This window comes from Diceros bicornis, chromosome 27 (assembly GCF_020826845.1).
Source record: "Diceros bicornis minor isolate mBicDic1 chromosome 27, mDicBic1.mat.cur, whole genome shotgun sequence".
NCBI lineage: Eukaryota > Metazoa > Chordata > Mammalia > Perissodactyla > Rhinocerotidae > Diceros > Diceros bicornis.
In genome coordinates, this window is record NC_080766.1 from 37252501 (window position 1) to 37269360 (window position 16860).

At 36.5% G+C, this 16860-nt stretch overlaps 1 protein-coding gene across 6 annotated transcripts in view; it reads left to right on the forward strand.

The window, feature by feature from the left end:
• The window catches only part of TTC3 (tetratricopeptide repeat domain 3), a 129169-nt gene that overhangs the window by 854 nt on the left and 111455 nt on the right, over positions 1-16860 (forward strand). For 2 of the 6 annotated variants that reach the window (XM_058523082.1, XM_058523083.1), the window contains exons 1-5: positions 1142-1951; positions 12875-13029; positions 15427-15469; positions 15787-15937; positions 16403-16490. The exons of 1 other annotated variant lie outside the window; for it this stretch is intronic. In XM_058523082.1, coding sequence (XP_058379065.1) covers positions 1867-1951; positions 12875-13029; positions 15427-15469; positions 15787-15937; positions 16403-16490 — 522 coding nt within the window. In that variant the 5' untranslated portion in view covers positions 1142-1866. Of the gene's footprint in view, positions 1-1141; positions 1952-8745; positions 10222-12874; positions 13030-15426; positions 15470-15786; positions 15938-16402; positions 16491-16860 lie in introns of those variants that run through there. 3 more of the 6 variants (XM_058523084.1, XM_058523085.1, XM_058523086.1) reach the window with 3 other exon arrangements.

A 16860-nucleotide genomic window follows, 5' to 3' on the forward strand; every position in this document is an offset into this window, starting at 1 on the left:
CCCCCCGCCGCTGCGCCCCTTCGGAGCATCCTCCCTCCCCCGGCGCTTCAGAAACCCGGGACAGCAGCGGGTCTGGCCAGCTGCTCCGCAGTTTTACGATGTCTTGTGTTGCCTGTCGAGCCAGCCTGTTCTGGGAACGGAATTAGGGGGGACAAGGGCCAAAAATGGAGCCAAGGCGTAGGTACCAGTGCGGCGAGCGTTTTTCAGAGGCGCCCTAGATGCCCCAAACCCTTCAATTACAGAATTCCTTCTAAAATACATGCACACGCCAACTGGGCAAATACATGCTAGCCGACCCTGGGCGTTCTTGGTAATATTTAATACTTGGTATACAGTGTTCATATAGTGTTTTATGGCGTTTAGATAAATTATTTCTTTTGATTCTGCCCTGCGTCCTGGCGGGAAGCGAGGTACACGTCTCAGATTTCACTCGTCCTCCCCTGGGAGTAGTTTTCTCGTAGTTACAGCTCTAGTTAGGACTTTTTTATTGCAAGAAATTTGTATTTTATCCTAACGGAAATGGAATTTCTTATAAGGATACAAAGACAGAGAAATTTCAAACCCTTTAGGAACCCAGCTGCTCCTCCTCTTGCGCAAAGGTTGGTGCTCTGCGCTCAAGGGCTGCATTTTGGTGTCTTCTCTCTGTTCATTTGCTCGATTTTCTTACTCTTGCCTAATTTTCCTTTTTAATTTTTTGAGTGTTTCAAATATAAAATACAGAGCGGGATCTAACCAGTCCGTGACTCAGATTTACAGATGTAATTATTTGTCAAATTTACTTCAGATCCTCTTTTTTTTTTTTATAAGATAAAATTGCAGGTATTGGAGGTACTCTCAGTTCCTCCCCCTCCTTCCCTACAGGTAGCCACTGTGTTCAGGTTTGTGTATATCCTTCTCGTGCATATTTTATACTTGGATCACAGTGAATCCATAAACGATATATAGTGTTGTGTGTTTCAAACTTTAATGGTATTAAACAATATGTGTCTTTCTGCCACTTGCTTTTTTCCGATCAGCATCACATTTTTGAGATTTATATACGAATAAATTGGATAATTGTGTTATCTTTGGTTCATTCATTTTAATTGCAGGTATAGAATTCCATTGTATGAATATACCGTAATTTGTCCATTTCCTTATTGATGGACTTTGAGGTTATTTCTGGTTTTTTACTCTAAAAACAATCCTGCAATAAACATCTTTGTACTCATTTGCTTGTGCACACATTTGGAAGTTTCTCTAGGAAGTACACCTCGTAGTAGATTTGCTGGGTAGTAGGGGATGTACATCTTCAACATGACCAGATATCACAGAAGCTCTCCAAATGGTTGTGCTAATTTTCACTCTCACTGGTATTGAGTGAGGACACCCATTTCCTCACATCCTTGCTAACACTTTGCTATCAGGCTTATACATGTTTGTCGTCTCTTCACTAACCGGCTTCCTTATAACTTTAGCTTGCAGCTACCTCGGCTTCTTCTCTAGCCCTGTGTCAGCCCATAGGTTCATCTCTCACAGCTAACTGGCTCAGTCTATCTCATTTGGTCCTCATAAGATTAATTCCAACAAACATTTATTTTGTTTATAATAATAAACAAACATTAGTTTATAACTAATGTATGTCAGTTCCTATGGTTGGTGTAAAGATAGTAATTTCCATGGTATGTTATATGTACCTGTCTAGAGGCAGGTGAGGTGATTTAATTAAATGCTTTTTTTATATAATGATGGTTTTTTAAAATATTTTTTCTTTTTTACTTAATGTAATATTTGGTACATTCAGAATATGTGTAACATATATGCAAGTTGTGAAGCAAAACAATAAAATGAAAACCTGTCAATCCACCACTCAATCCAAGAATCAAAATGACCAATACTGAATGTGCTCACCTCCAGAGTGACTATGCTGAATTGTGTGTCATTCCTTGCTTTTTAAAAATAATTTTATCAGGTATGTATACATCTCTTAACAGTGTATTGTATGGTTTCTGTTGTTTTTGAGTTTTTTAAAAAAGGAATACTGGACACAGTTTTCTGAGGCTTGCTTATTTCTCTCAATGTTATGTTTCTAAGTCACTGTTAGTGAGTGTAGATGTCAGTCATTAATTTTCACTGCTGTGTAGTATTCCATGGGTGAATATAACAGTGTATGCATTCTTCTGTTGATGGACATTTTGGTTGTTTCTAGGTTTTGCTATTATGAAGATTCTTGTACGTATCTTCTGGTACAGAGTTGCAAGAATTTCTCTAATTTTCAGCCTGGGGTATATGAACCCCAGGGGAGTAATGAAGAATTTCTGAGTATTTGGGTACAGGTGATATTAATGAATCAATTTCTAGATCATTAAATTCCATGTGTACTCTTTTCTAAAATTGGCAATGCCCGAGGCTTATGCTAGTGGCTTCTTGCTGGTTCTGCTTTCCCACCTTCCCTTTGACAGTAGCGCTTCAACCTTAGGTGAGGAAGGCATACCACTCACCCATATGGAATCTTACTAGGGCAATGCCCCAAGTGGAAAAACTCCGCAAGGAAAACAAAGAGATAATTTAAAATACGGTGTATAGTGTTAGGGAAAGCCTCTTTTAATCCAGGTACTTCCCATCTCCTCAAGAGCTGCATTTCCAATAAAATTTCACTTTTTATGTTTAATTATCAGCATATATGGTTATTTTTTGATCAACTTTATACTATAATAATTATAACATAATTTAAACCAAGGTTATGTCAGTTTTATTTTAAAATGTCACTGTGATACTCCAGAAATTGATCCTTTGCAATTGTTTAAACTTAGGCTGAAATTTTTTAGATGTTATCTTAAAATGTGAAGAGTATGTAATTTTTAAAAGCATTTTTGTTGTTTGAGTACAAAAATGGTTGGAATGCCACTGTGGTAAGCTTTTTGCTAGAAGTAGAATCGGTGGGTCATGGGGTATGAATGTTCAACTTTACAAAATGATACCAAATTGTTTTTCGAAGTGGTTGTAACAGTTTATGTTTTGGCTAGCAGTTTTGTCAGTACTTTGATCAGCAGTGTATAAGAGTTATAGTTGATCTATATCCTCTCCAACACTTCTCACTGTCAGACTTCTTAATATTAGCCAATCAATTGGGTATGAAATAATGTGTCATTGTGGTTTTAATTTGTATTTCTTTGATCATTAATGAGTTTGAGCATCTTTTCGTATGCTTATGAACCATCTGTTGCTGTTTTGTGAAATATCTGGTCATATCTTTTACCCATTTTTCTATTGGGTTGTCTTTTAAAACTAGTAAACTGGTTACACCAATCTTTTATTGATTATACGCATTGTAAATATCTTCTTCCAGTTTGTGGACTGTTCTTTCACTCTTTATGGTGTATTTGGTGAACAGAGTTCTTAATTTTAATGTAATCTATTTGGAAACTTTTCCTACTCTCGGGTTATAAAGACATTCTCCTGTGTTTCTTTTTAGAAGTTTTAAAGTGATGCCTTTCACATGTAAGTTCATAATCCATTTGGTATTGATTTTTGTGTACAGTGTGAGGCAGTGATCCACATTCATTTTTCCCCGATGTGGTGACAGTTGTCCCCATACCGTGTATTGAATTGGCCCTCTGTTCACCGTGCTGAACCACCTCTTTGACATGTTTAGTTTCTATATGCATGGGTGTGTTTCTGGCTCATCTTCCTGTGCCACTTGTCCACTTGTCTGTCTCTGTGTTGATACCACACTGTTGTAATTATTAATGCTATAGCTTTGCCAGAAATCTTGATATCTATGGGGGACTTGAGTCTCAGCTGTTCTTGGACCTTTGTTCTTGTTTTAAGAATGAGGTTGTCATGTGACGTGAAAAACTCTTTGGGAATTAATTGGAATTGATTGAAGCAGTTTGGGGGAGAATTGAAATCTTTAAGATTTTGAGCCTTCCTGTCTGAGAACATGGTACGTATTTCCATTTATTTAGGTATTTAATGTCTTTTAATATACTTTTGTAATTTTGTCCACACAGATCTAACACTTTTTAAATGTTGATTCCAATGTTTCTGGTAGTTTTCTTGCTATTATAAATGGTGTTTTTTTTTAAGATTTCTATTTTCTGACTGTTTATTGTTAGTAAATAGAAATGTAATGGATTTTTTTACATTGATCTTTAGCATCCGCTTGATAAACTCCTATTATTTCTAATGTATTTTCTGTAATTCTTTTGGGTTTTCTATGTAGATAATTATATCATTCATTTGCAAATAGTGACACTTTTGGTTCTTTCTTTTCAGTTTTCCCTTTTAAATATTTTTTTGTCCTAATATGCTGGCACACTTTTAGATCTATGCTCAATGGAAGTTATTATGGTTGTTTACTAGAAGTGGTTATAGTGGGCATACATGTCTTGTTCCTGATTTTAAAGGGAATGTTTCTTTGTTAAAAATAATGTTTGTTATGAGTTTTTGTAAAGTTAGAGAAGTCTTTGTTTGCAATTTTGTCACATGCTTTTCTGCATCTGTTGAGAATATCATGTGGTTTTTCTCCTTTAATCTGTTAAATGTAATGGATTCCAATTTATACATTTTAAAATTCTTAATTCTGTCTTAAATTTTTTCCTGAGATAAACCCAAATTGATTTTGATGGATTGTCTTTTTATGAACTACTGGATCTTGCTGGTATTTTATTTAGGATTTTTGTTATCTGTTTATGAACGAAATCACCTATCATTTTTCTTTATGGACTTGTCTGATTTTGATGTTAAGGTTACACTGGCCTTATACCAATTAGAGAGTTTTTCTGCTCCCTGGGAGACTTTTGATTGGAATGATTTATTTTTTAAAAGTTTGGTGGAATTTACCTGTAAGATAATTTGGATCTAATGTTTTCTTTGTGGAAGGATTGTAAATTGTTAATAATTTAGTAGTAATTAGCAACTGAATAGTGATAGGACTTCAGGTTTTCTATTTATTTTAGTCAGTTTTAGAAATTTGTCCTTTCAACAAAAATTTTAAGTTTTTTGGCATCGAGTTTGTGGTGTTAATTCCCTTTTTAATCTCTGTTTTATCTGTACTTAAGTTCCCTTTCCTTATGTTGAATGTTATTGGTGTACGACTTCTCTTTTTCTCTTGATTAATCTTGCCAAAAGTTTGTCTATTTTATTACTCTTGGCAAAAAATTAATTTTTGGCCTAATTAGTCCTCTCTACTATATTTTTGGGTTTTAGTTCATTGATTTTTTTTCTCTTTTATTATTTCCTTTTAGGTTTATTCTTATATTATTTTTCTAACTTATATTGCATGCTTAACTTGTTATTTTTCAGCCATTCCTATTTCCTAGTATAAGCACATAAGGCTATAAATTTCTTCAAAGTTCATTTTTGCTTTATCTAAGTTTAATTTATAGCATTTTTATTAGCTTTAAAATCTAAGTATTTTTAAATTTTCATTTTGATTTCTTCTATGACTTATGTTTTTAAATTTTCTTTAAAGTGTCTTTTAAAATTTTCACATGTATCATCTACATTGTTTTTTTATTTTTGTTATTCATTTTTTAATTGTGTTGTCAGAGAATGTGTACTTCTGAAAAGTATGTATTCTCTAATTGTTAGGTAGCCATTAGATCAAGCTTGTAAATTGTGTTGTTCAGACTATATTAAATTTTTGTTTGTTTGACCTATCAATTGAGAGATGAGTTGCAATCTCACACTGTTACCTTTTAACAGACTTCCTTTAGTTCTAACAGTTTTTCTTTTTATGTATTTTGAGACTATTTGATTAGATAATACAGATTTAACATTATTTTCCTGGTGTATTAAAACTTTTCTATTATGTCGTGATCCTCTCCATGCTTAATTTTGCTTTTGTCTTAGAATCTGTTTTGTCTACTTCACCTTTCTTTTGGTGGTAATTTACTTGGAATATCCTTTTTCTTCATTTTACTGTCACTTTTTGTATGTCCTTAAACTTTTGATGTCTCTTATAAAGAACATATTAATGGATTTTTCTTTTAATCCAGTCAGACAATTTATGTCTTTTAATTGGTATTTTTAGAAGATAGTTCAAGTCTCTTGGTGGATGACTCAGTTTTGTTTTTTTTTTTTTTTTGATCTTTTTTTTTTTTTATTGATGTTTTAATGGTTTCTAACATTGTGAAATTTTGGGTTGTACATTTTTGTTTGTCCATCACCATATATATGACTCCCTTCACCCCTTGTGCCCACCCCCCACCCCCACTGCCCCTGGCAACCACAGTCCAGTTTTCTCTGTCCATGTGTTGGTTTATATTCCACATATGAGTGAGATCATACAGTGTTTGTCTTTCTCTTTCTGGCTCATTTCACTTAACATAATACGCTCCAGGCCCATCCATGTTGTTGCAAATGGGACGATTTTGTCTTTTTTTATGACTGAGTAGTATTCCGTTGTATATATATACCACATTTTCTTAATGCAATCGTCAGTCGAGGGACACTTAGGTTGCTTCCACTTCTTGGCTATGGTGAATAATGCTGCAATGAACATAGGGGTGCATAAGCCTCTTTGGATTGTTGATTTCAGGTTCGTTGGATAGATTCCCAGTAGTGGGATGGCTGGATCATAGGGCATCTCTATTTTTAATTCTTTGAGGAATCTCCATACCGTTTTCCATAGAGGCTGCACCAATTTGCATTCCCACCAGCTGTGTATGAGGGTTCCTGTTTCTCCACATCCTCTCCAACATTTGTTGTTTTTTGTCTTGGTGATTATAGCCGTTCTAACAGGTGTGAGGTGGTATCTTAGTGTTGTTTTGATTTGCATTTCCCTGATGATTAGTGATGTTGAACATCTTTTCATGTGCCTGTTGGCCATCTGTATATCTTCCTTGGAGAAGTGTCTGTTCATTTCCTCTGCCCATTTTTTGATCGGGTTGTTTGTTTTTTTGTTGTTCAGTTGTGTGAGTTCTTTATATATTATGGAGATCAACCCCTTGTCAGATTTATGTTTTGCAAATATTCTCTCCCAGCTGGTTGGTTGTCTGTTCATCTTGATTCTGGTTTCATTTGTCTTATAAAAGCTCTTTAATCTGATAAAGTCCCACTTGTTTATTTTTTCTTTAGTTTCCCTAGTCTGGGTAGGCATGTCATCCAAAAAGATTCCTTTAAAACCAATGTCAAATAGTGTGTTGCCTATATTTTCTTCTATGAGTTTTATAGTTTCAGGTGACTCAGTTTTTATCTAAAATTATTTTAATTTTACTCTTGTTCTTGAGAGATAATTTTGATGGGTATGTAGTTCTAGGTTGATAGTTTATTTTCTCTCCACATGGTGAAGATATTATTCTGCATGCAAAGTCTGCTGCCAGTTTTATATATGCTTCTTGAAGAAAATATTCTTTTTCTTTTGGCTGCATTGGATTTTCTGTCTTTGATGTTATGTTGTTTCACTTCTAAGTTTTAAGGAGATTACTTTTTCTTTATCCCCTTTGGATACGCATGTTTCCTGATTCTGAATTTTGTGTTTCACGACATCTAGAAGATTCTGAGCCCTGTGTTTTGTTTTGTTTTCATATTTTATTTTATTTTTATTTTTTTTGTGAGGAAGACCAGCTCTGAGCTAACGTCTATTGCCAGTCCTCCTACTTTTTTTTTCCCTGAAGCCCCAGTAGATAGTTGTATGTCATAGTTGCACATCCTTCTAGTTGCTGTGTGTGGGACTCGGCCTCAGCATGGCCGGAGAAGCAGTGGGTTGGTGCGCGCCCGGGATCCGAACCCAGGTCGCCAGTAGCAGAGCACGCGCACTTAACCGCTAAGCCACGGGGCCGCCGAACCCTGTGTTTTTTAAATATTGTCTCTCTTTGACTTTATCTGTTCTGTCCTTCTGGAAATTTAACTGGATATATATGTATTAGACTGTTTCCAGATCGCTTAATTTTCATCTTTCATGTTTTTCATTTCCTTATCTCTTTACCAGAATTTACAGTGCTGGGTGATGTCATCAGGCACATCTTCTAGTTCATCACTTTTTTCTTCAGCTGTGCCTTATCTTCTCTTTAACCTGTCATTTTTTTTCTTTTACTTTTAGCAGTTATATTTTTAATTTCTGAAAGTTCCACTTGGTTCTTTTTTAGATATTCTCATTTTTTTATAGTCTCAGATTTCTTGCTCATTTCTTTGAATCCATGGCTATTCTGTAGACTGTGTCTGGCAATCTTAATGTCTAATGTCCTTAGGGGTCTAAATTTATTGCTTGTTTTTCCTGTTGTCTCTCCCTTATGATGGGTTGTCACCTCCTATGCTTGGTGATCTTTGATTATGAACTCCTATTTGATCTTTCTTTGTGGAAATCTTGAGAGTCTGATTTGGCGATGCTTTTCTTCTGATAGGATTTGTATCAGATTTGGTTGGGGACCAGGGGGTTTCGTGGGACCACTTTTCAGTTCCCTCACTTTGCTTCTGGTCCAGGGCCCAGTGTCCTGCTGCTCTTAGCATGACTACTTATAGCTCTTGACTGTCAGAAGTTTGTTGCTTTTAGGGGAAAAGAGTGACTTTAAATGTTCCCTATTTCTATGAGCTCAGCACAATTTTTAAATTTTTATAATCTGGGATCCACTTTGTTTTGGAGTGATAGAGTCCCCCATTAGTTCATCCTAACTGATGGGATCACAAGTCCTTTACTTTAATATTTAATTTTAGTAGTATATTTGTTTTAGTTTGTGTTAGGAAAAAAAAAATCTGCCCTACCAAATGTAAGATTTCTTGGTGATACCAGATTTTCTATTAAAATAAATTTTCATCTAAGTTAAAAACTGAGTTATCCTAAAGAAAAATATTAAATAACAATACAGGTGGCAAATGGATTTGGCAAAGTTTTCTACTTTGGGGAATGGGAATAAAAAATAGGGGAAATGCTGAGCTAGGGAACCAAGGTGAGTAGGGCGCAATGTACCCTCTGGACCCATCGTGAACCTACAGAGATAAACCTATGATGACCAATCAGTGTGGAAACTACTGTCAAAAAGATATGGGCAGGGTGCTTTGGGCTTACAGAGAAGAGGTGCAGAAATCAACTTGGTGGTAGTGAGAAGATCAAGAAATGCTCCCTGGAATTGATTATTAAGGATTGGTAGGCATTAGGTGGTTGCAGAATAAGGTTTGTTTAGGAATGACAAGCAGTTGGGTATGACTGGCTTCTAGGTTGGTTTTCATGGAGTGACTGGAGATAAAAGCAGGAACGGGATTGCAAAAGGCCTTCTATGCTATAGTAGGAAGTTTGGACTTCATTCTGAAGATGTAGGGAAGCTATTGAATAACTTTAAGCAGTAAAATGTTATGATCAGAGTTTTAGAGGATGTCAAGATTGAAGGCAAGTCACCAGTTAGGAGACTGCTTGTTAAGTTCAGAGGAGAAAAGATGAAGCTACAACTAAGGCCGTGGCACTGGGCATGAAGAGGTGTATGTGTGCTAATTTTGGAAATCTTAGTGGAGTAGAAATGACAAGACTTTGTGGTCAGTTGGATAGGAATGTTGACAGATACTGGGGAGTCTAGATTGACCCCCAGATTTCTAGTTTAGGTACCAGGTGGCATGTAGAGTAATTAACTGATAGCATACAGAAAGAGGCAAGAACTTGGTTTCATTTGTGTTTTGAGGAAAAAGATGTTAGTTTTTGAGCTTACTGAATCTGAGAGGCTTGTGGGACATCTTGATTAAGATCCAGTAGCAGTTGACAGGGAGGGTCTGGAAGTCACGAGACACAACCCAGCCAGGAGAGATTCGAGAGTCTTCAGCATTCCGACTTCTCAGCCATTGTTTGCTATGGTGCAGTATGAGATAATTTAAAGTGGTACATAGATAAACACTTGAAAGTTTTTTAATAGTGAGAAATGTAATGTGTATGGAAAACATAAGTTGTACGTTAGACCTATGATATCATGGATATTATCACTTAGGCCAAGTGAGCCCAATAAAAGAGAAATATTAAGTAAGTAAAAATACATGTGATATGTGGAAATGGCAGAAATCATGGTGAAACTATGCAAATGATGGAAGTTCAGAAAGTGCTGTTTTAAGCCATAAGTGTGGTGGATAAGGTCACCCAAAGAGAGAGTAAGTGCGAAAAGAAAAGAGAGTTGACATTTGGGTGGCGGGGAATGGAGAAGAAGAACCCATGGAGACTGAGGAAGAGCAGCCAGAAGAATAGGAGGAGAACCAGGAGAAGATGGTCTTTGGAGTCCAAATGAAGAGTTCTGAGGAGGAGGAAGTGGTCAACAGCGTCAAGTAAGTTGTAAGCGGAAAAGTACTGTTTGGACTTGGCAGTTAAGGTAGCCATTTAGCTAGACGCATCCAGACAGGTGGATTTTTAAAAATACTCATCTGATATTGTTAGTGATAGCTGATATTTATAGCATTTCCTATATACCATGTCTTATTCTAAGCACTTTAAATGTGTTAACTGGTTAATCAGTAGGTAGTATTGCTATCCCATATGATATGAAAGGAAACTGAAGCACAGAGAGATTAAATAACTTGCCCAAGATCACACACTCAGGAGATGGGAGAGCCAGGATTCAAGCCCAGGCAGTCTAGTTCTGGAGTCCATGCTGTTAACCGTTATGCCACATCGCCTCCCTGGTTAAAACCAAATAGAAAATAAAGATTACACCACTGTCGTAATTACAGTACAGTTGGTGTAGGACGTGGGATCAGTGAGATCTGCCAGGCTATAAATGACCCATGTCACGGTGACTCGGTCTCCTCGGTATGAGCACATTAATTATATGCCATGATGGTGATGTGTGGGCTGTGACAGACAGTTCTTGGCTCTTTCTGAATTTATGTACAAAAAAAGTTTGTAAGACCAATAAGCTTAAAACTATATATATTTCCGAGGATAGCATGTGTCTCATATTATGTGCCATACTTTGGGTGCTAAAATGTCTTTTTATTTTTTCCATTTAACTTTTCACTTTTGGACTTAAATTCTAAACTCTGGAAATATTGTTCATCCAGAGCGGGTCAGGTCTCAGACACAATAGATAACCAATCTATTGTAGAAGTTCACTGACGACCTTATTGAGAGTGGTTTCCTTTGAATGGTAGAAGTGGAAACCCAATTGTAGGAAAGTGAAAATGAATGAGAATGGAGGCTTTGAATTGGAGAAAAGGGAAGAATTCTTGATGAGGTTGACGAATGTCTGTGGTAGGAGATAGGGGAGACGTGGGCCGTAATGACTCTTGGCTGTGGTCAGAGAGGAGCTAATCAGAGGTGAAGATTTAAAAACTGATGTGGAGGTGAGCAGTGATCTGAGGTGTGGCCTTGGGAAGGAAGAATCTAGATGAGGTGGGCAGTGAAGTTTATTTTAGTTGAGGAGGTAAACTGCAAGGCTAGGGTCTTGAAGGGATAGTCTGTATGGGCCTTGATGTGGCTGGGATGATGATAGAATTTGGAGGAGAGAGAGGAGAACACTGAACTGGTTACCAGTGTACCAGTGTTCTTAAACGTGACAGCAGCCAAGAGGTAACTAGGTGGCAATCACAAGGGAAAGTAGATACTATAGTGAAATACAGTGTTTGAGAGTAGAGACTATGGAATCAGAGGACCTAGGTTTGAATCCTTAGTGTGGTGACCTTGAGCAAATTACTTAGTTTTACCAAGAATATTTCCCATCCGTGCAGTGGAGATGATGATAATCGGACCTGAGAAGAATAGCTGTGAGGATTCATGAGATGATGCATGTGAAATGTTTGGTATGATATGTGACAAATAATACACATAGTTTGCTAGGAAGATTGTTATTGTTCTTCTGATATTTTGAGGTTTTCATACAGCAAATTGGACATGATAAGAAGGATTAATTAAAGAAACAGATTTATATTTCAAGGGCTGATGGTGGTCTTGCTTAGGAACAAAGAAGCTTGGTTTGTCCTGACAATAGTGGTGAAGTGAAAACATGTAAAAAATGATGTTAATGAAGGTGCTGGTGATGATAGGAAAAGAAAGCCGTTGCTTGGGCAAGAGTTAGAAGTAATAAAATGCTGCATTTTTCAGTGCTATTTAGGTTGTGTAGTTATTCTCTGATAGCTGTAAATCTTAAATATCGAACTTTCCTCAGGGAAAAAACTTCAGTCTGAAACTCCAGCCCTACTTCCCTTTCTCCTCCATTGAAATAATTATTTTTAAAACATAGTTGTTGATAACATGAGGGTTTTTGCCCACCTTTGCAATCTAGCAGTGCTGACTGTGTGTCATAGTAGTTGTGAGAATGTTGGGGGCAGCGATTGTTAGGAGGATGGAAGGTCTGGATGCGGCTCTGGGGAATTGGGAGATTGACAGACTCACCCTGTACCACTTCAGCTCTGTCCCTTTGCCCAAGACAGAAACACACACTGAGGGATAGGTAGGAGAATATGAGCAGCTGATAGGAAACCATTTCCTCGGTGGAGTCAGGGTTTAGTTCCAGCCAGGAGGGTGAGGATGTAGTCGAGTTTGTGTGTGGTGAAATGGCGTATTTCATAGGATGCAGGAAAAGCAGATGGGGTAAAAGGGCAGCAGTGGAAAGTTGTCTTTTGTTCATTCAGCAAACTCTTGTTTGAGGGCTTACCGTGTGCAGGGCACATACAGGTGAATAAGATGCCCTTAATTATCTTCCATCTAAAGGAGACATGTAAATAGATCAATTCAGAGCAGAGATGGTGACTGTGTGAACCTAAGGAAAAGAAGAAGTAGATTAAACTGATATTTGAAGAGACTCAGGGGGAAAGAAGAGCAGAATGAGGATGAGAGTCTTCCAGAGTTCAGTGTTCTTATTGGAGTTATTTCCCTGAGGCATAAGTTCCAAGTATTTTTCTAATATATCACAGAAGCCAGGAAAACTGCTCCTTGTATCATCTCAAATGATTTAATTACTTATTTGGGTTTGTGTTGTCTTAGGATGGTGCACCATGGATGATTTTGCCCTGGGAGATTTCACTGTAGCAGATTATGGCCTGTTAGAAGATTGCCCTTATGTGGACGATTGTGTCTTTGCTCCTAAATTTATGTCCAGCGATTACGTTCGTGTGACTGAACTTTACTGCGATGGAGTGGTAAGTAGATTTGTTAACTTTTTTTTTTTTGATTTGTTAACTTTTTGTTTTTGACGCTGTCTTCTTAAAGGTTTTTTAAAATTTATTATTTAATTTTTGAATTACCTTTTTAATTTATTTTTTATTCAGATAACATTGGTTTATAACATTATATAAATTTCAGATGTGCATTGTTATATTTCGACTTCTGTATAGACTACAGTGTGTTCACCATCAAAAGTCTAGTTGCCATCTGTCACTGTACATGTGCCCCTTTACCCTTTTCATCCCCCCACTCACTTCCCCCCCCAACCTTGTAACCACCAATCTATTCTCTGTATCTATGCGTTTGTTTATTTTCCACATATGAGTGAAATCATACTGTATTTGTGTTTCTGTGTCTGACTTATTTTGCTTAGCATAATACCCTCAAGTTCCATCCATGTTGTCGCAGATGGCAAGATTTCATCTTTTTATGGCTAAGAAGTATTTTGTTGTGTGTGTGTGTGTATGTATACCACATCTTCTTTATCCATTCATATATCTTTGGGCACTTAGGTTGTTTCCAAGACTTGGCTATTGTGAATAATGCTGCAGTGAACATAGGGATGTATATATCTTTTTGAATTAGTGTTTTCATGTTGTTTGGATAAATACCCAGAAGTAGAATAGCTGGATCATATGGTATTTCTATTTTTAATTTTTTGGGGAATCTCCATACTGTTTTCCATAGTGGCTGCACCAGTTTGCACTCCCAACAGCAGTGTATGAGGGTTTCCTTTTCTCCGCATCCTCTCCAACACTTGTTATTTCTTGTCTTTTTAATAATAGCCATTCTGACAGGCATGAGGTGATATCTCATTGTAGTTTTGATTTGCATTTCCCTAATAATTAGTGATGTTGAACATCTTTTCACGTACCTGTTGGCCATCTGTATATCTTCTTCAGAAAAATGTCTATTTAGATCCTCTGCCTGTTTTTTGATCAGGTTGTTCATATTTTGTTGTTGAGTTATATGAGTTCTTTATATATGAGTTATTTTGGATATTAACCCCTTATCAGATATATGATTTGCAAATATCTTCTCCCAATTGGTAGGTTGTTTTTTCGTTTTATTCATGGTTTCCTTTGCCATGCAGCAGCTTTTCTGTTTGATGTAGTCATGTTTGTTTATCTTTTCTTTTGTTTCCCTTGCCTGAAGAGACATGATATTCAAAAAACTACTGCCAAGACTGATATCAGAGAGTGTACTGCCTATATTTTCTTCTAGTAGGTTTATGGTTTCAGGTCTTACATTCAAGTCTTTAATCCATTTTGAGTTAATTTTTGTGTATGGTATAAGATAATGGTCTACATTCATTCTTTTGCATGTGGCTGTCCAGTTTTCCCAGCACCGTTTATTGAAGAGACGAAACTTTCTCCATTGTATGTTCTTGGCTCCTTTGTTTAAAATTAGCTGTCCACAGCTATGTGGGTTTAATTCTGGGCTCTCAGTTCTGTTCCATTTCATCTGTGTGTCTTTTTTTCTGCCAGAAAGGTTTTTTTTTTTGATTGAGATATGATTGACATGTAACAATATATTAGTTTCCAGTGTACAACATAATGATTTAGGTATGTATTGTGAAATCACCACAATAAATCTAGTTAATATCCATCACCACATATATTACAATTTTTTTTCTTGTGATAAGAACTTTTAAGATTTACTTCTTAAAGATTTTTAGATTTAGAGCTGAGTAAAGATGTTTTTGTGCTATGTGAGGTTTTACGAGGAGGTAGGTGCTTTTAAAGAGGTGATTTCAGAAGGGAAAGTAGGCAGTGCGTCAACAACAAGAATGTGCAGTGCCGGAGAATGAGTGATGGTGAAGGTTTTCTGACTGGAGATTAGAAGAGCCCTCAGGGAGAGCCATAGAAACAGACTCAGAGGTGGGCCGGCCCCTTGGCTTAGCAGTTAAGTGCGTGCGCTCCGCTACTGGTGGCCTGGGTTCGGATCCCGGGAGTGCACCGACGTACTGCTTCTCCGGCCATGCTGAGGCCGCGTCCCACATACAGCAACTAGAAGGATGTGCAGTTGTGACATACAACTATCTACTGGGGCTTTGGGGAGAAAAAATGGAGGAGGATTGGCAGTAGATGTTAGCTCAGAGCCGGTCTTCCTCAGCAAAAAGAGGAGGATTAGCATGGGTGTTAGCTCAGGGCTGATCTTCCTCACAAAAAAAAAAAAAGAAAAGAAACAGACTCAGGGGAAACACTATGAAAAACGCCTTAAGCCTCATTTGTTGAAGATGTATTCAAAGTGTATAAGTAAATGGGCACTGAAAATTTTTAGTTTAGTACTGACAATTTTTACATTAAAAATCAAGAACTGTACTGTGCATTTTACCAGATACAAATCAAAATAATTTTTTTTTTTTTTAGGGTAGACAGTATAAAGATTATACCCAAAGTGAGAGAAACTTAGGTGAGTACATTGGTATTTTAATTTTAATTTGTTGAAAGACTGTCGAGAGGTTCATCCATTCATATCAACGTAACAGACTTAGATATTTTTAAAAAATCGATTCTTACTATTCTTTTTCACTAGAAACCAAAACCTTTCTTTGTTAAAATAGAGTTTTAACTAACACTTAAATATGCTTACCATCTAATGGGTTAAAATATTTCATCTATTCATTTCTTATCTTCCCGTATCCATTTTGCCTTTTCTCTATTAACAGTGTTGATTCATTCCAAAATGAGGCACAGAATATTAATTTAAAACTTTTTTTTTTAATTAAGAATTTGACATCTGCAACATGTGGTGTAGTAAACCAATTTCTGTCCTGCAAGATTACTGTGATGCCATTAAAATACATGTCTTCTGGCCACTTCTGTTTCAACGTCAGCATAGTTCTGTAATATCACGGCTGCACCCCTGTGTGGAGGCCACGTAAGTTACTACATGTTACTCATTTAGTATGAACAGTGGTAAGCATGTTGCCCAGTACTGAGGAATGTCAAGTATAATGGAAAGCTTATGTCTCCTTCTTGTATGCTCTTCAACTTTACTCTTGTTTAATAGGGTGGAAAAAGTTAATACTTGCGATTTGGGTATGAATGAATAATCATGGTAACATTATAATGAATGAAATTCTGAAGAGCGTTAGATGGTAAATTTGAAGCTGAGTAAGGAAAAATTAATATGGTCATTTATAAATATTAGCGTTGTGGTACAGAAGAAAGGAAAATGCAGTATTTTATCCACTTAATCAACAACTTATGTTACCTTGAGTAAAGAAATAGAGAAAATTTTTTTCAAATAGTTTAAATTGAGGTATAACATATAGTTAAGTATAAAGCTTAATGAATTTTTATATATGAGAACCCACTCTTAAAAAATAAATTTGTCTTTAAGCACTTCTCATACTTCTGAGATAAGTTTGAAGAAATTACAACATCTTGAGTTGATGGAAGATATTGTGGATTTGGCAAAGAAAGTTGTGGTAAGTGGTAGAATGTGGTTTTTTCCCGCCCTCTATTTAAACAATATAAATATTTATATGGTGTCAGGCTCACATTACTAATTTTTAGTGGTTGACAGGTAATGGTTTTAGTTTTAGTTAACCTAACATTATTCTACTGTCCATGGTTTGTGCTGTGTATTTGAGAGATCAGGGAGATGGCTGTTTTCATGGTCCTGGCATGACGATGAGAACCAGGACTCCTTATCATTAAAGTTAGAAATTGGAATTTGTCATGTAGTGTACTCCTGGTTCACAGAAACCTCTGTCACAAGTTCTGAAAGTGATGGGTTCTATCTTGTAAAATAAAACCAGGCCACTGTCACCACCACACAACAAATATTTTTTCTTG